At 40.1% G+C, this 20106-nt stretch overlaps 1 protein-coding gene across 1 annotated transcript in view; it reads left to right on the top strand.

Moving 5' to 3' along the window:
• The window catches only part of RFX4 (regulatory factor X, 4 (influences HLA class II expression)), a 77609-nt gene extending 58515 nt beyond the window's left edge, over nt 1-19094 (top strand). The window contains exons 15-17 of the mRNA XM_010076004.1: nt 3369-3531; nt 8573-8711; nt 18679-19094. Coding sequence (XP_010074306.1) covers nt 3369-3531; nt 8573-8711; nt 18679-18951 — 575 coding nt within the window. The 3' untranslated portion in view covers nt 18952-19094. The remainder of the gene's footprint in view (nt 1-3368; nt 3532-8572; nt 8712-18678) is intronic.
• The last annotated feature ends 1012 nt before the right edge of the window (nt 19095-20106 follow it).

The raw sequence follows: 20106 nt of genomic DNA, 5'->3' as shown, positions 1-20106 counted from the left end.
AGCTGCAGTGTGTAAAAGTCAAAGGTTCCAATTCCAAAAGGCAATTCTCCCCTTCCAAATGCAAGGGTTTGTGTTTTTTCTAAAGCTGATAGTAAAGGTAATCTATTCTTCATGTGGGGGCAGAATGGGGATCTGACTCCAGATTTCTGATTGCTTGAGGTTGACAGTACTGCTTACTATCAGACATAATACACAGTGCTGTGAGCATCTTGCTTATACCTGGGTGGTCATTTACTCCATCATAAAGCAAATATAAAATGCAGCATCATGAAGCAACTTTTGTTTCTTTCTGTGCTGGTGTACATGATGGCACCAATGTCAACAGGGCTGTTGTTGGCCTGACAGCAGTTCCATTTATATTTGGCTCTGCTACAGGTCAGATGGCCTCTTGGTTAATATCCTCAAAATAAATTTTCTTGTTAAAAGATAAAAGAAAAATGGATGATAATAAATGAACTTCCCTATTTTAATCAAACCCTGCGTGTTCAGAACACAAAGCAGAGCAAGATATTGCTCAATCACTATTGTTTTTGCTTATTTCAGAAAGCAGTTAAGTTGGATTCAGTCATATTTAAAAGAGACTTCATGTAGTGCAGTTCAATTCTGCAGCCAGCTGAGGAAATTAAACATATAGGGCTGGGACATAGGATTGTATTAAAAAGATAACTTTCCTAAACTTTCAGACTTGTCTCATTCCCCCTTTCTGACCCACTACAGTGTTGGCAGTATCCTGGCTGACCTGATATATCCACACAGAGAGTCTGCAAATCTTTTGTCATCTTCTATCCTTCCTCTCTGTCTGTGTGACCAGGTCACTGAAAATAATGGCATCCCTTCCACAAAGGCAAAGAGAAGTGAGACAACTGTAGATTTCCAAGAACATCCTGAAAAAAATATTTGAACTGCTTTCTGTCACTCTGTAAATCCAGAGCACAACATGCATTTGTTTCTAAACTATTACCTCCAAAAGAAAGTATTTCCTAGAGCAGCTGTGTGAGGTACTATCCTATAGTACTGGGGACAATTCTTGGTTAGGAGAATTAAACACAGATATTCACAACTCTTCCAGTGCAAGACCCATTCTCTTTAGTTGTTTCTGTGTTGTCCAGACAGCCACAAAGTGTGGTACACCCTAAACATTTATTTTAAAATTGAACTGAGATGGCTGCCAGTTGGACTTGAATGCCAGTAGTGGCCAAGTCCTCTCATCCAAGGAGTCTGACCTCCCACAGGGTGCACATGAAACAACTTGCCATCCTGGACTAATTTTCCGCAGACTGAGATAAGATCCCTACTATTTTTCAAAAAAAAGAAAAGGAGGCTGTTATAATGGCCGGGGCCAGTCAAATTAACCATATTTGGTAAAATGCAAAGGATCTTTTAGCCCTGTTATTACCACTTCTTGTTAGAGCTTGGAAGGCCATGAGATTTTTGGCTCAATGGCCCATTTTTTTCTTGTAAAAAATAAAATCAAGTCAAAGTAAAACTTTTGGTTTATGGTGAATTTAAAAAGTGAAAAAGTGAAAAAAACCCAAACAGTAATGTTACCTAAAAATAAGTAATTGGTTCTTTTCACCATCTTTGTTGTCCTTCCTTTCTTTCTTTTCTCTTTATTTTTGCCTTTTGAATTTAATCCTATTTTGAAACAAAGTTTCAAATTTTCTTTTGAAAAATAACACTAGGAAAATATGTTGACCTTTTGAAACTGAAATGTTTCACCAAAATATTCTGCAGACAAGTTGTTGATATTTTCAAAGCAGTTTTTCTCTTGTTTTCAAATGAAGCTATCTGGTGACCGCATAAATTTTGGCCCCTTCCACATAAACTGTATTTTCTGCTGAAGGTTGGCTTCCTTAAACATTTTAGTCAACTGAAGCAATCATGACTGCTTATATCCACAGCAGCACTGATGTGCCAGCTTCTCTTTGGTCTCAGGGATCTCAGTGGTCCTCTGCAATGGGAGGACATGAAAGACTGACACTTCAAGAGTCAGTGACAGAAAATGCAGGCATGTGAAAACAGACCTAGCACAAATATCCTTGGCCATAACACATCCAAGGATGTCTCTAAGAGCACTAAATGACACCCTACTGCAGTATTTCAAGCTGGACCTACCTTGTGAAGCTCAAAATGCCTTTGTTCAGTCCCAGAATTAAGCATTTCCTATTAAAAAAAATTATTTGTCTGATTTTGCCAAATAAAATCACACCCACCTGAAGAAAATTATGCACATATGAGACAGGCTTTTCGTTACCCAAACCCATGGAGTGGACACAGACATGGTAATACAATCACTTCCCCCTCTGAATTAGGCTCTTTCATACTACAGGAAGTCCTAGAATCCACACTGAAAAAAACCGAGTAACCTCCTGCAATTCCTTTTAGCTAGTGAAAAAGAGTCAAGAGTGCCCAGAGACCCCCAAACTAGTGTTCACATTGGGTTAAATTCAGTGTTCTGGTCCTCATTTGCAGGGTAATCTCAGCCAGTATGGTCATGACCTCCAGCAAGAGCTATGTTATACTGGAACAATGGATCTGTCAGCCTCCTGAGTGAAAGGGGTGTGTGCAAAGGACAAAGGTTTCTCAGCAGCTGGCTCATGAATCTGAAGTTCCTGCCTGGAAGGGATCAGGATGATTAAAAAACTCAGCACCTTCCAAGCAGAATGGAAAACCCACTACTTTGCTTTGCTCTTCCACAAATGCTCTACATGAAAAAATAAATTAAGTCCAGTCCCTGCCGCCTCGAAAGAAGAAAGAAACATTATAAGAAAATCACTAGGCTATTTCTATCTCTATATTTATTATAATTTGGAGATCTGCCATTGTGTTACCACTACAAAGGCTGGTACCTTGTTGGGTGGAACAGGTACAAACTGCAAAAGGATTCAATAAATTTATTTGTGTAACACCCATCTTTTTCTAATCCTTCCTTGTCCTCATCATACTTCCTGCCTCACTCCAGGCCTCATCAACCTCAGAGCTAAACAGGCCAGCAGCCCACTCCTTGCGAGAGATACCTCAGGGTTTGGTGCATCACGCCTGGAAATATTAGCACTGGTGTTCCTCCATTTCTAAGTCGTATCCCAGTTTTTCTGAAAAATGATAGCCTCAAATTATAATACCACACTGAAAGTTCACAGTCTGAACTATTCCAGATATGCCTCTTACCTTTGGATCTTTGCACACTCCAGATGATCTATTTGTATTTTTATTTATGCCTCAGACGTAACTGTTTTGTTCACTTTGGTTGATGGTGGTTCATTATCAGTGCCTATTAGGTTGCTTTCCTGTAACCACCTCAAAGCATAACACCTCTATGAACAACAGCCCATGTTAGCAGTATTCCTTTAATGCTTGTTCATCTGCAGGAGCTATGCAATCCTATACATGGTCACTCACCTACACTGTGACAACAGCTGCTGGGTCACCTGCTGAAAATTCCCAACAGCTGCCCTGCATGAGAAGTCCACATGTGCCATCATCATCTGTCACACACCGGATACCTGTATATCCCCACAGAGAAGAACATGGGTAAGTTACTTCTCAGTGTCTTGGGTTTGTGTTTTTGTGTGTGTGTGTGGTTTTTTTTTTTTTTTGGATGAACCTATACATAGGGGTTTTTTTTGGAAATGCAGTGAAATCTGGTTTTTGAGGTAGTCAATGTGTATTGCAAAGGTGGTGGTATCATTATTCTTTGGCTGTTGCTATTGTTGTATGATTATATTATGTCTGAGTTTTATAATCTCCAGTAGGCCTGGAGAATATCTTATAAAAGCGAAAGCTTCAGTAGATTTCTTCTCTGATTCCTGTTTTCTTGTGCCATGTTCCATCACAAAGGCTACATGTGTCTAAAAAACTGTCCTACTATACCACGTCTCAGGACAGGTGATCCTTCTCCTCTGCTCAGCACTGATGAGACCACATCTGGAGCACTGGATCCAATTCTATGCTCCTCAGTACAAGACAGACACAGATATCCTGGAGTAAGTCCAGAAAAGGGCCTTATTAATGTGTATAAATACCTGGTGGAGGATGTCAAGAAGATGGAGACAGATTCTTCTCAGTGGTATTTATTGATAGGAGAATAAGCAATGGGCACAAATACAAATATAAGAAATTCTGTTTAAGCATAAGCAAACAAAAAACTTGTTTTACTATATGATCAAACACTGGAACAGGTTGCCCAGAAAGGCTATGGAGTCTCCATCCTTGCTGATATACAAACCCCATCTGGACACGATCCTGACTAGCCTGCTCTAATGGACCCTGCTTTGAGCAGGGAGGTTAGACTAGACAACCTCCACAGGTCCTTTCCAACTTCAATGATTCAATTGATTCTATGACTACTGTTAGATGTGCAAATAAAAAATGTCCACAGTTTGGAGAAATGGCCATATTTTCACCATATAATCCTATCCCATCTCCATCACCACAATTTGCTCAAGACTCTCAATTAAAATAATTACAGTGGAAATTTATGCAACTTCAGAAACTCAAACTAAGTCTCTCAGTGTTCTTTTCATCAAGGAACACTTCTTCTGTGCTGTCCCTTTTGACTGAGTGTGTAAGTCATAGATATCTATAAACAGAAAGAAACAGACACAAAATAATCGATGGAGAAGGGCCAGGCACATAGCAAGATTAGCGAATACTCAGATGCTGACATGATGCAAGAGGTTCAAAAGACTTTACTGAGTTCCTCAGTCTCACTGTGTACTCATTAACTCGGCGGAATTGCTTTCCCTGTGTGAAAGACTGCATACTGTTTGGAAGGGTAACAGGAGATTAATTTGAACCCTGCATCTCCTTCCCTCTTGGATGTGGTTAGGTTTGGATTTCTGTTTGAATGTCACTGCTAAGCCCTTACCAGAAAAACCTGGATATGGAGATATGGAACATCTCTCCTATCCAGCAGTATGATTGCTTGGTGGAGGCAGAAATAGGGCAGCAGGGAGGTTCAGGAGCTAACAGGATGAAAGAATTGGAACAGACCACAGTAAGGCAGTGTATGTATAATATATACATATATGTATATATGTGAGAATTCCTTGCTCCTAAAGGAATCTCTTTCCTCTGGTAGGTGATTTGAGGAAACATTTAAATCTAGATGAATCGACTTTTCTGAAAAGCAACGAATAATTCTATAGTCTAACTTCTTTTGCCACTTGGTTTTATGTGTGACACATGGATAGAAACGTTTTGGTGATGCTTCTAAACATTTCAGTGACATCTGCCTTCTTGTCTGGAATTTACTTTGTAAGCTCATAGGGATAAGGCCTTTGTTAATCTGCATTTACGTGGCTTCCACCACAAATATTTCCTGATCTCATTTGCCTTCTACACACTACTATTAATTTTTTTTTCATTACAATTTGTATTTATTTTGGATCTACAGCAAAATCAACATATTGCTATTTCAGTTTTTATATGATTTGAGTCTAATGTGACAGGCTATAGAGACGTGTTTCTGAACATATGTCTGCAGGGATATCCAGTGGCCTCGCCCATGATGTTTTGAAGCACAAGACTCGTTATATAGTTCTTATGAAAGTTACAGTCATAGATTCAAGACAGCTTGTTGAAAAGCTTTAAAGAACCATCTCTTCAGAAAGAAAAATAAAAAAATAAGAGACCTTGTATGCAAGATTCAAACAGATGGCTGCCCTGGAAAGAAATGAAGGGAGAAGATCAAGTCTGCACTAAGATTTCCAGGTTTCTGGAGAGGCGAGAAATGGAGTGAGCAGCTGCTGTAGGTATAAAGACTGAGCCTCACTCCCATGCAGAGAGCCCAGCAGAGAGCATGAGCAGTATGGAGGCCCCTGCTGCATTTCCCACCAAATACAGACTCTTGGCCACCCAACATACCTGAAAGTTTCCTAACAGCAGTTCTGCTGGGGTACCTACCAATCTTGCACACTAAAGACGATCCTCTCTGAAATATAAAGGCTCCACACCACCTTGAGATAGAAGGAGAATACCTAAAAATCTGAGTGTTTTATACCACAATATTCCAAAATGTAAAGACATTTAAGAACTGAAGCCTTGGAACAATGTAAAGCCCTAGTAGTTCCCAAGAGAGAATTGGATATAGACTGTTATAGACTGAAATATAGACTGTTGTATTGATTTGTACAAATACTTTATTTGTGCTGCTGGCCAGTTATAGAAAATAAAAAGTAAGTTCAATGAGAAAAAATGCTCCCTGTACAATAAAAATTTATTAAGGCCAAATACATGTTACCAGAAAAGAAGAAAGGGCTGCATGATCTGTTCCCTATTGTTAAAGCAAGCCTTAGAGCAAGCAATACCAGCACAGATTTCTGAAACTGGGGAATAGCACAAGGTCCATAATGTATTCTAGCTCACTCCAGTAAATCTTCTAAATCCACAGTCATACTCTCTACACATGTGGGGTCTCAGGACTGTAAATGGAAGATCTGTGGTATTAATACAAGAAAATATCCTTGTATATAATTGGAATTTCCCTTGATCCAACTAGTATCTGTTGCCTCTCTTCCTGTCACTGTACACTTCTGAGAAAAGTTTGGCTTTAGCTGGGCTATACCCTCCTGTTAGATAGTTGTAGATCATCCCTTTGCCTCTCTTCTTAAGGCTGGACAAACCCGGTTCTCTTCCTGTAAGTAATGTGCTTCAGTCCCCTGTCTGTCTTAATGGCCCTCCACTACACTCACTCCAGTATGTCAATGCCCTTTTTATAATGGAGAGCCAAAAACAGGACATAGTACTCCAGATGTGGTCTCCCAAGTGCCAAACAGAGAATAATCAGTTCTTTAGGCCTGCTGCCCTCACTCCTGCTAATACAGCCCAGCTGGTCTTCTTCATTGCAAGGGCATGCTGGTCACTCATGTTCAACTTCTTGTCCACCAGACCTTGCAGGCAATTTTCAGCAAAACTGCTTTCTCCCCACATGGCCCCAACCTGTACCACTGCAGGAGTTATGATGCCACAGATGCAGGACTTTGCATTATTTTCTGTACTGTCAACCAAGCATTCTTTCTGAATCATAGCTGCTAGACTCCAGAGTAACTGCCAGTTCCCAGCTGGACTTCCCCAAAGACATGCCATCTGTGTATTGCCCCCACTAATCTAGTCACTGTAAGAGATGCTACTTATCAGAAAACATTTTTGTTGGATTTTTCAGGTACAATTTCTTCTTAGAGAGATGTAGGGTTCTTCAGCCCAGCACTTTCAGACAGGCAAGAAAATACTAGCCTTGAAGGAGCATAGTCATCTTCTCATGTCCTCAGTGCTCTCTCTCCTGAAGTTGAAGAGAGACAGAGGAAGCTTCCTGGACAGAGGAAGAACACAATAGAGACTAGGATAAGAAGCTTTATAACTCCATGCTCAACTGAATTAAAGCGCTACGTGTGAAACAGCTCCATGACATAGACATTGCTCTCTCTCCTACTCTCCACAGAGACACTATCAAAGTTGTATCATGTGAACACCAGCTTGTCTGAGGTAGATTACAGAAACTACTCATACTTACGGTGAAGCACAAATTAATATAAGAATGAGAGCTCAATGTTGAACAATGAAAACAGACATAGGGCCTTATGTCCTGAAAACATTTTTGGACAGGACTCTCTGCTCTCATTTTGAAACTCCTGGTTTAGTTAGTATAAGACATGACATGATGTCTCTAGAATACCATCATAAAATCAAAAGAATAGTAGAAGTTTAAACTCCATCCAGTGTAAAAATTATATTGAACTTTCCAGAAAAAGTCTGTGCAAATAACTGTCTTCCCTTTTTCACAATGAATTGGTTACCCTGATTGTTTATTTATCATGGTTTGTGTTTCATTTCAATAGCATATATTTTAAGAGCATCAAATATTCGCACAGCTACACAGAGATGGGGAGGTTGCAGAAAGTGTTCATGCTACTTCTGTTAGTGAAAGGCACAAATAATGGTGGCCAACAAACACTGACCCTGCAGTTTCTTATAGCTAAGGAAACTGCTCCCTGCTTTACCCCTGGGTGTCCCTAGGCAAGGTGTTTGTATAAAAAAAAAAAACTAAGTAGGCACGTTCTCCAACCTCAAATCTCACTCTATTCTTGAGTTATCAGTGCTAAAGCTGTACGTTGTATGCTTCAGATGCAAATGGATATATCTCTCTCCCTCCCAAAAAAAGGAACATCTGACCCCAGTGCAAGGACATGGCCGAACTCCACAGTGTAGTTCTTTAAGCCAACTCTTACCATACTTCCTCAGCTTGGATAGCAATTTACTAGCAATGTGGCAATAAAATAATAATAAAAGGGAAAGACACTTTCTCCTTAGAAAGTGCACAAATGAATTTGCAATTTAAAACTAGTCAGAGAAACATGCTGTCTCTCTCTATTTGCTGTTGTGCTGAAAACATCATTTCACTAAGTGGCACCTGCTTCCCAGCTGAGCTGGGAAATATCTTCTTCTAAAAGTTTATTTAAAATATCATTCTCTTATGTAAAAAAAGTGCAACTGCATGTCTCAGAAGTTATAGAATTATTAGTTGCAATGCTATGATTATTATACATACTAACTAGAGTTTTTAAATGGATTTTAGATACACAGGAAGTTACAACTATGGTAGTTATAGCAACCAGCATCCCCACCCAATGCAGAGTCAGTATCCATCTTTACCACATGACACTGCTATTTCTGGACCACTTCACTACTCAGCTTACCACAGAAGCTCTTCACAGGTAAGTTGGATTTCTTACTTGACAATGCTTGCTATAACATTGTAGGTAAAGTTGTGCTTGTAAATTTCTTATCAGCATATTAGCTGTCTGAGTCAATAAGCTGTCATCAGTGTAGTCACTGATGGTCCCTAATTTTTTTCTTTTCTAATATTACCTAGATATATTTTCATTCTGGTGGAGAGTCTTTTATCAGAAATAGCTTTAGATTGTACTAAACTCTAAAATCCAGCAGTCTGGATCATATAAAGTGTTTCTGTGTTAAAGAGTAGCTGAAACAAAAATGAATATAATTAGTTGTATGTTTCTTATGTTTTGGGAACAGGAAGAGATTCCTAACAAGAAATAACAATGTTTTCATGTAGTTGAAAGAAGCAGAGACTATAGTGAATTCTTCTGGAACTTCTGCTTTTGAGAATGCATATGTTTAGGAATTTCCCAAAAAAGTGAGTTCTGAATATTGCTTGAGTAACTTCAGGATGCCATTGTGAAGAGGTTCTGTTTAATCTGTATGCCATAGTCTCCTACTATAATGCTGAGAAATTTTGTCAGCAACTATCGCAGGACTATTTCAGTTCACAAAACTGAGCCAGTAGAAACAAGCACAGATTAAGTGGGAAGATGATATTTGGCAGCAGTTCAAAAGTGGTGCCACTGCAGCAGGGCTTTAATACATCATGTAACTAGTGCTTCCCCAGTGTAGGGAGCTGCTCTCTGGGCTCTCTGCTGGAAGATTTGCAAAAGGTGGATACAGGCAAGAGGTGATAGCATTGGGATATTCCACCCACACAGTTCCTCTTGTGCTTTATCTACTGGAAATTTATACAAGGATATTAGGGACCACCATGCGAAACTGTTGTCACTGGACTGGAACAGTTTCATACCAGATGCAAAGATGTGAATTTGATGGTGCTTTGGACTAGAACACATGAAAACTGCATCTCATTCTGGTCTTTGGCATCAGTCTGACATAAGTCTCAAAAATTTCTCTTTTTTTATGCCTCATTTTCCCTAGCTATAAGATAAGAATAATGGTATTGATCTCCTTAAAGCTTTTTGAAATGTGCTGGGAAGATTGTTCTATACAAGCCCAATATGCTGATTTAGACCATCTCAGCAATGGCTCCCTAGCTAACGGAAAGAACAAGTCTACAACTTCTCACCTATTTGTGTAGCACCTGTTCCATCAGACAGACTACAGGAGGTGTGAGGATTTGTTTGAGGGTTGTTGCAGCTGCTGTATCTTCAATAGGAACAGTGAGGGAATGTTTAAGTACAGTGTCCTGTGACAGGTTCGTATATATTGTTTTTTCAGTACGGGCCTTACCCTGTTATCTCACGATTTTTTCCAGAATGCATCCCTTTATAATTTAAAATTGGCTCACCAATTTTCTTTACTCTCTCTTATCCTTTACAGCAGAAAACTCACATGAGTGCTGATTATGAAATTGTCTGTAAGGTCATGAATCTTTATGTAAAAAGGAGAATTAGGCTTTTACTGTTTAGAAATGTTATAACCCTCACTTTCTACACTCTGACAGCTGTCTGTCACACTGACATAGACAGCGTAAGTTAAAAAAGAAATAAACAAAGCAAAGCAAAATCAATGCATTTGTAGTTTACTCATGTCCTGGTTAACATGTTATATGGAAATTGTGACATACACTAAAATAATATAAATATTTCTCATACTGTAATAGGCTGTCTCTACAAGTGCAGATGTCAGATCATTTCTTCCTCTCTTGCTAGCCCTTGACCTGTCCTGGACACACATGAAGAACCTCTACACTTTAACGATCACACTTCAGAGCAAAATGATTTCAATTGGTATTTAGCATGGTTTTTTTCTCATGCTGCTTGTAAACTGAGATGGAATCTCACAGCAGGATGCAGCTAACAAAACCCTACCAATGCGCTCCTTCTGCATTGAAAAGAGCTACAAACTGAAACCCTACTTTCAAGTATAATCTGAAAGTTGTGAATGATTTTAATATGGAATTTGCTGACATTCTTTTTAAAGCTAAGTGAACTTCTGTAAAATGCCTGCCCTGATGATAAGTCCTTTCTTAGCTACTTTTAACCAACAAAAGTTCATAATGTACTGTTGCCTGCAAAGCCTAATAAGATGTTAGGGAACCACTCTTTTTCTAGCAGACTTTTTAAGGGGAACATGTACAAGGAATTGCAGTAAGACTCATGACATCGCAAAATCAAAATAGAGGAAGCCAAATTTGGAATGAATATATAAACAGTTGCTGCTATACTGAAATCGGACGAGATGCAATGTGTATGGCTGTGGTAATATAATCAGTCGAGAAGAGGAGGCATTGACCATAACTCTTCAAAAGAACTCTGTTATAATCTACATTCAGTTCAAATATAGAACTCTGGCTCAGCTTTAGCTAATATTCTATCATGCTCTTTGGGAGCGTGTCTAGGAATTAACTACTAAGAAAGAATCTGTGTGTAAGTTCTCCTCTATGAACATGGAATCAGAAAGAGCCCTTGTCCCAGACAGGGGTGTGAGCTGAAACAGGCAACATGTAATAGAGGTGGATTTTAGGCTGCAGCTATAAATTCCTTTTTTTGGTCTCAAAGAACACCATGTCCAACCTCTTCATGTGGAAGCGAGCAACATACTCCAGCTTTTATCAGGTCTGTTATTTTGAGGCTATTATTTACCCCAGAGCAATGTACCTAAAGAAAAACAGAGAGTTGTGCTTGATTTTTTGTTTGGTTGGTTTTTTAGCAGAACTTTAAGATGGGTCATTTCATGGATAGGATTTACAGACCATCAACAACAACAAAAAAAAGCGGAGCAAAGGGGATGGAGGGCATAACTTTTATTTGGTGGAAGTGGGGAACTGAACAGCTGGGAAACAGGAAGGGAATAAATGACCCTTTAAATTGCATTTGCCAGTGTGTAACATATTGATCCCAACCAAACAATAAAATGAAGGTTGCACTGTATTGATTTTAGGATATCTGCTGTGCTTTTCATAGAATCACAGAATCATGGAAGGGTTTAGGTTGGAAGGGACCTTAAAGATCATCTAGTTACAATCCCCCTGCCATGGGCAGGGACACCTCCCACTAGACCAGGTTGCTCAAAGCCTCATCCAGCCTGGCCTTGAACACCTCCAGGGATGGGGCATCCACAGCTTCTCTGGGCAACCTGTTCCAGTGTCTTACCACCCTCACAGTAAAAAATTTATTCCTAATGTCTCATCTAAATCTACCCTCTTTCAGCTTAAAACCATTACCCCTCATCCTGTCATACCCCACTCCCAGATCAAGAGTCCCTCCCCATCTCTCTTGTAGGCCCCCTTTAAGTACTGGAAGGCTGCTGTAAGGTGTCCCTGGTGCCTTCTCTTCTCCAGGCTGAACAACCCCAACTGTCTCAGCATGTCTCCATATGGGAGGTGCTCCAGCCTTCTGATAATTTTTGTGGCCCTCCTCTGGACTCGCTCTAACTGGTCCACATCCGTCTTATGTTGGGGGCCCCACATCTGAACACAGTACTCCAGGTGGGGTCTCATGAGAGCAGAGTAGAGGGGAAGAATCACCTCCCTCAACCTGCTGCTCACACAGTTGGCTTTCTGGGCTGCAAGCACACATTGCTGGCTCATGTTCAGCTTCTCATCAACCAACACCCCCAAGTCCTTCTCCTCAGAGCTGCTCTCAATACATTCTCTGCCCAGCCTGTTATTTGTGCTTGGCATTGCCCTGGCCCAAGTGCAGGACCTTGCACTTGGCTTTGTTGAACTTCATGTTTGTTTTGTCATTGGAATCCTTACAGTGGGACCGTGCTGGGGAAGAAGTCACACAGCTGTAGATCTTGTACTATGTACAGCTCTTGAAAAGTGCAGGTGGGGGTCCCAAGCCAAACCTATCTCACTTGACCAGCAGCAAGCCCATGTTAGTGAGAGGCTTCTTGATAATTTGAATCCTTCAGTGTTACAGGAAATGAGACAGCGTTAGTTGCTAAGGCTGATACCACTGAAGCACCATGTGTCACAGCTGCACGGTCACTCACAACCCATCCCATAACAGAATTTTGGGAGCCTCTGAAATTATTGTTATCTCCCATCTCTGAGACAGTCTTGGAGCTTGCCTTGGCTCACAGAAGATCGTGGTGCCTTGTGACTTCGAGCTAAATAGACATTTTGATAAGTAGCTCACAGTTTCAGAAAGATTAGTGACTCTCAGATGGACAAGAAGGAAAAAAAAATGGAGGAGATGGGTTGTAAAAAACTTTATAGGGGAGTGAATGTTCTGCTGAAGTAATATCTGCAGCTACTAACCCAGCGTAAGCCTAAAACTGGCTCCTTCTGGCTGTATAGGCTGACTAATTCCCACTGACGGCTAAGAGTCTTTTTGTTGATGGGGACAGTCTGTTCAAACCTTGGTCTTAATGCACTTTTTTTTTTTTCTTTCATCAGCATCTGTGAATAGTTCTCAGAACAGTTGCTTCCTTGTAACTCCAGGCCTGATTGCTCATTTCTTGACTTGGCTTACTGGCCAGGAGTCTGGACACAAATAAAGAAAAACGATCTACAGATTAATTTGTTACTACCTAATTATCTAACCCATAGTGCAGAAGTGCATACAATCTTATGATGCTACTCCATCATTCAGAAGGGGACTATATAATGTGTGTACACAAACACATCTATACTGACATTAGCCTTCATTGGTTCTCTGCCTCTGCAGTTTCAGGAAATAGACAACAACTCTGTCTAAAAGCCTCTAAGCATTCCTATCAACGTATCTCAATTTTAGCAGAGAGGTCCCCCCTTCAAAGGTAACAGTGTTACCACCTAATACACCTCCACAACATACACTTGACTGGTTTTTGATCACAGCTTTTGTCTGCAAGTTTCATCCTGGTTGGACAGGTCTTGATCCTCTTTCAGGCTATCCATAAATAGCTGCTTTTAAGCTATCTCCTGTTGCGCTCAAGAGCATAGCCAGAGTCAGCTATTCTTGAACTGGGCCTCTGCCCTCAAGAGGCACTAATCAACTTCTGGGACTGGGAGGAAGAGATTTGTATTAGCAAGTGCTTGTGCTGCTGTTTTGCTGTCATCAGATTTGGTTTATGAAGACCATAGTTGACTTCCATGATCTGGGCAGAACAAACCAGCCTGGAAAACACTGCAGTAGTACAATCTGCTGCTAAACGGTAGGTTGGGTCTGCACTTCACAGAGGCAGAGAGCACAGTATTGGCACCATAGTTAAAGAAGCTGTAAGCAGTGCTTGTACTGTGACTCTCCTAAAGTGCTCTGAGGACTGCAGTGGCCTCACATAATTTCCCAGAAATGCCCTATGAGTAGCAGCACCACTTAGTTTCTCTGTGCAGTGTCGCATGCAACAATTCTACCCAACCATGTCTTTACTTCCTATGCCTCTACAGCAGGACTTACATAGGGGCAATACTGGAAGAAAGTAGTAACTGGTTTTTGTTACAGTGGGGGAGCCAAAGAAATCCTCTTCCGGACAGAGCTTGTGCTTTAGTGTCCATTCATGCTGTTCTGGCCAATCTACATCACAAAAAAAAAAAAAAATTCTTGTCCCCTCAGCACACACACAATATAAGCTCATGACTACACCAATGCAGTAAAAATAACATACCCTTCCCAATAACCACTCTGTCATCAAACAGCTAGTAATGACAGAAAGAAAAAAATACTGTCCAAATCCCACCCATGCAACAAGAATCATTGTTCCTAACAGTATGGCTTCATAACGGACTTGAGATTGTTAGAACATAATTGAAGTAATTACGTATTGAATGCAACAGGAAACAGATGTCTTAACTTCTTTTCAAATAATGATGAATAGCATTTTCCTAAGGCTCCAAATGCCACTCCCAAAAGTACCAAGAGCACTTATATTGAATTGAAAGTTTCACTCAACCTATTTGATGACTAATATTCAATAAGCTCCAATTTGTGGAGAAAAGGATCAAATTAAAGGTGCAATCAATCAATAGTTTTGATTATGTAATTTTTTGAGATTTTATGCATATTTTATCAAGTTAATTTATAGGCAGTTCTTTACAATTGCTATAATTACTGGTATGAGTTATTTGCAGGGAGTGGCCTATGTACAACATTAACTTACAGCATTCTGCAAAAGTGTGAGCTAATGCAATGTAAAGTCAGAGCCACATTCTTAAGGAAAATATTTTGCTGTTTGGACAGAGACACCTTTCACCTCTGTGCATAATCAGTCAGTGAGTTGAGGATAAGAATAAAGAGATTATTCTCCATCCTCATGCTGCAGGAACTCAGTCTTCACTTCATGGGAGGACATACTTAACGTTGTATTTTCTAAAATAATACTAAAAGAAACTGAATTAATTTTACATTTTTGGACAAGGCCCTAGTTAATAATCTGCTCAAAGTCTCCCAGAGTTAAAGGGCTTCTTGTCTAGGTCTAATGGCAGCGGTAGCAGCAAGTGTGAGTTAACCCAGAAAATGGTAATTTCCTGTCAAGAGCCCTCCAACAAATGTCGCTTTTATATGTGGCAAAGATCACTAGGCCCCAGTGTTTTGAGTTCAGCATGCTTAAGCACTCTTCATTAAACCGGATGTAGAGTGTGAAAGGTGATTCAGGCAGCATGGGCAGGCATCCGCCCAGATGGCTATGCTTTGGACACTTCAACAAGGCTGAATAGATGCTTCATTGGGTGAGTCAGGCAGGGGCCAACGAGTACTTTAAAAATATTGTCTTTCAATAGTCTCTTCTTAAAAAGAAGTCACTGACTCATTTGCGATTAGCTGACCTACCATCACAAAACTTTCCATCTTGCATTCAGTCATAACAGAATTTATTGTAAAATGCTAGATATTTAGGGTCCATATTATTTGCAAGCAATTATTCTTTTTACATTCATGACACATTCATAAACACAGCTGCATCGGGTGTGCCTGATGAAAAGGAAAAGCAGCACACTGTGTCCTGTCCCCTCATGCACAGCCATTAGCCCTGTCTTCTTGGTTAGCCTTAGCATGGCCTCTTGGCTGCAGATAGGAGGAGGATTATCTTTCCTTTTCAGTGCATCCTGAAGTTCACTCTGGGAGACAAGTTTTCATTCCCCCAACGGCACAGGTTTAGGGACAAACTACCTGAAAGCCATTATGTGGCTTCCCCACATAATGCCAGGTACAACAGGGAGACCCACCACAATGTTCCCAGAGTTCCTTTTGTTCTTCTTGCTCATAGATTAAAGTTGTGCAGTCTACTACAAATTAAGAAGTAGCAAATTATCCCGGCTGAAGCTGGGGCTTTCTCTTGACATTTGTAAGGGGTATGAGAGCAAATAATTCCCCTGTTACAAGTCACAACCTCAAAGGAAAATTGCACTGAGTCAGGATGGCAAACAGTTCTGGTATGGTTAGCAATAGAGCAGACCAAATATCACACTGGGAAGAAGACAAGAGATAATAATTGGTGTATTATGGCAAAAGTCTAGATTAATTTTGTTGTAAGTATATTCCTTAATGCAAGACTATACAGTGACTTCGAGTATAGACAATGGGAAATAGAAGCAAAGACCATGATAATTGGTATAAAGTAAAACACTACTGAAGACAAAGAAGAATGTTTCTAGCTTGGCCGACATCTTGCAGCTCCACAGGTAGCACAGAGAAAACAGAAAGTTAAAAATATATTATTTGTGTGTTGTGATTTTTTCCCCAATAGTCCATCCTGGTCCTGCCTCCTACTGTCTCAGAGCATTTTGTACACAGTCATTAGTGGGACATTTGAGGTCAACCAGGAAAAATAACTTATGGATCTGACAACTATGGAAAAGCGACTATTATTTAACTTGAGCCAACCTAACTAATGGATTACATCATGGAGGAGGAGGAAGAAGAGAACCATCTTTTGAGGACTGCTCATCTGGTGGCTGTAGACAGAGCACAAATTACTAACTTTTATTAGATGCCTGACTTTTTGACAACTAAAGTTAGGTGAGATGAATTCAACTCTGAAGCTGTAGTGAATCACACGACAACTTGTTTCCTCTGTATTCATTATGGCAGGAGCTTTGCTCATCAAGATCTTCAGGTGAAGGCAGTCAGCAGGCACTAGCATTAAAATTACTTCAGTATATTGTTGGTGCAGACCAGGAAAGCTGCATCCTAGATCTACTAGCTAGTTTCCCAAACATTAAAAATATGAAAATTGTTCTACTTTTTCTGGAACCTCTACTGTTTACTTAGAATACTTGCAATTTGTTTGTCTTTTGACACAGTGCCCTGTCCTTAATTAATGAGTTAAAGGAGAGAACCATGATCCTAAATTCAAATCACCTCACATAAAACTTCAAAGCTTGAGTTTCATTGTTGCTGGGTGCAGACAGTTCTTATCCTCAGCAAAAGTTTCTGGAAAGCCACCATGTCTGCAAACTTGATTCTTCTGCAAAAGAATATAAGGCTTTCTGCAGTCAGTGCCTAATCTCTGCTGAATTTTCCTACTGAAAAGCCTTTTGCTGGGGTGGAGATGGAAATTTAGATGATCTTGTATAGATTTGTTGCCAGTGTTGCAAATACAGCTTATTCTGACGGTTGTATTAACAGTACCAGTTGAAGCGTTGATGCTCCAGTATGGTGCTGCCATTTACCTGCCTATTTCAACAGCTGATTGCTTGGGTAAATCCACAGCCTCTGTAGCATTAAGTGTATGCTAAATAATGCATTGTACAGCTTTAATCTCTCTCCTCTGCTAACTGTCTCCCCAGGACATGGTGGAATATGCTAAATCGCTAACTAAGTTATTTTGGTCAGAAATAGTCTTCTTCTCTTTCTCCTCTCTAATTAGGAGTGGCCAGCATGTGGCTTTTGAGCTGCCTGAGGCTTGTGAACTGTTTGGATATGTTTGCCAAGGCAGGGCTGCCTTTCTGGCTGCGGTCTGGAGGGAGGCAGCAGAAACTCCTCACAGAGATATTGCTGTAATTGCCTTGGGGACCCACTTACACAACTGATTAACCCCAGCCCCATCCGGCAGTGCAGTAATGTAATGAGACCCTTTGGGAATCATTGCCATCTCTGTCCTAGGAACAACTACTGCAGCTCTTCTCTCCATGACCCTCCAAACTATGGGGAAGGGGTTTTACAGTCTTCAGCCATATAAAATTATGGCATGCAGCTTGCAAGGTTTGTAAGCATCAGAAAATGTGATAGTCCTACTTTGGTGACAGCTTTCTAGTTAAGGAGATATCGCAGTATCAAACAATACAAGATCATGAAATTTAAAATTATGACACTTCTTGTAGAAAACGCGAAGCCCTCTGTGTATGGACCCATTTGCCCGAGTTCTGCAGTGCTCACCGTGACCATCTGAGCTGGTTAGACACCATCTTGCTGAAAAGGTGTAAATGTAGAAGCTCTGAAAATACATGGCTGGTCAAGGGGAACAGGGATCCTAACCATCTCTGCGATGCAGATGGATAACAGGAGGGCAAAACAAGGAGAGCCATTTCTTAGGCACAACACACAGATGATCTGCTCCTGTAGGACAGGCAATAAGATAAATGCATGTTAAGCAAGCAATCATAAACACAGTTTACTTTCTGTTGCTGGACAGCCTGTGGCTACAGAGGGCAAAAGCTATTCTCTGTTTTCCTGCCTACCCTACCCTACCCTACCCTACCCTATCCTCAGCACATCTTCTCCTTAGTGGGAGGCATTTGCTGAACTTCTTTGATTTCTACTTTCCAACTATCACTGTGAACAGCTGAGGAATAGAGAGATTCTTCTTCTACCAGGCTCTTTTTATAAGTTCTCCAATTAGCTGCTTGTTCTGAGGCCAGACCATACTATTTTTCTGCAGAAACTGGAACTGCTGATTAATATGATTTTAGTCTGTTGAACACGGAATTGCAATACCACCAGACCTTATTTTTAAATTAAGTACGTGGTAGATAACCCCTTAATTTGTTTTTCTTTGTTTTTATTGTAGTATCCTTTCAACAGCCCAACATCAAGAATGGAGCCCTGTTTGATGAGCAGTACTCCGAGGCTGCATCCCACACCAGTGACTCCTCGCTGGCCGGAGGTCCCGGCTGCGAACTCCTGCTACACAAGCCCATCCATGCACTCCACAAGATATGGAAATTCTAGTGACATGTACACTCCTTTGACTACGCGCAGAAATTCTGAATATGAGCACATGCAACACTTTCCTGGCTTTGCCTACATCAATGGGGAAGCCACCACAGGTTGGGCTAAATGAAAATGACTGGTATCAGCTAAGCCCATGTACTTAAAAGAGTTACAAAAACTTCATGTTATGTGGGACTTTTCATGGACATTCAAGGGATGTAAAAGATCCTGGGCAGATAAATGTAGTTCATAACGTGGGCAAATTGCAAACCAGTATGACTGAGTGTTCCTGTAGCCGAAAAAGATTTTTTGTGCTATTCTAGACCACTTTTCAGGCCAATCTTTGCCTTTTTAAAATTCTGGCATGTGGGCCAACCCTGTGTGATGTCAGCTTGAGTGAGCCATTTTTGCCCCCCTCTCATTGACAAATGATAATGAGTCTTAAAAAAAAAAGAAGTACTGGAATGGGATCTATTTATAATTTGAGTTAAAGACAGGAAATTCACCCTCAGCAAAACTTTGTCATCTGTTCTTCTTTTAAGCTCTTAATGCATTCCTTAAAAACCATTCTGCTAAGTCATGACTTGTTCATATCAATTCCTCTATCTGGTTCCTTAAAAGACATGTCTTGTCGTAGGTTTCAGTTTACACCTAACTTTGTATATTGATGCACCTTTCTGTTGATCCAGTAAGTTTGATCTTTACAAAAGAGAAGAAAATACATGTAGCATTGAATTATACACTGCCTTAAGTTGCCTATTGTTCTTATTATATATGTATTTGTGTTAAGTTTGCACAATCTGGAAAAATATAACTTCTCTGGTCAGTAATGACAAGGTTAAGAAGGGACTTGGGGACTGGGAAGATTTTGAATTCAGAGCCACATATGTTAAATACGATGATATGAAGCAATTATGTAAAGAAAATTACAACACAAACACAATTATTCATTTAATTACCTATTGACAGGTATGAAACTGTTCTCTCAGTTCCTTCACGTGAAGATAACTCCATATACTTCTACAAAAGCAAAATTCAAAGCTGTGCCTTTGAACTTATTCTGTACTGTGTATGTGTGGAAAAAATGTATTGTATTTTGGGGAGAATTTTTCTTAGACATTTTCTGTCAGATTTGTAGCTATTTGTGAAGTTTTGTTAGATTTTATTAACATAGCTTTTTCTTCTGTATTATAAAATGCACCAAGCAATTATGGTGGACCTATTACCCTATGGGTAAGAAATAAATAAATGGAAATATGACATCAGGCATTTTAGTAATTGTTTT

This window comes from Pterocles gutturalis, unplaced genomic scaffold (assembly GCF_000699245.1).
Source record: "Pterocles gutturalis isolate BGI_N339 unplaced genomic scaffold, ASM69924v1 scaffold8263, whole genome shotgun sequence".
Lineage (NCBI taxonomy): Eukaryota > Metazoa > Chordata > Aves > Pterocliformes > Pteroclidae > Pterocles > Pterocles gutturalis.
Note: the sequence above shows the minus strand (reverse complement) of the source record. Positions and strands in the feature narration are given on the sequence as shown.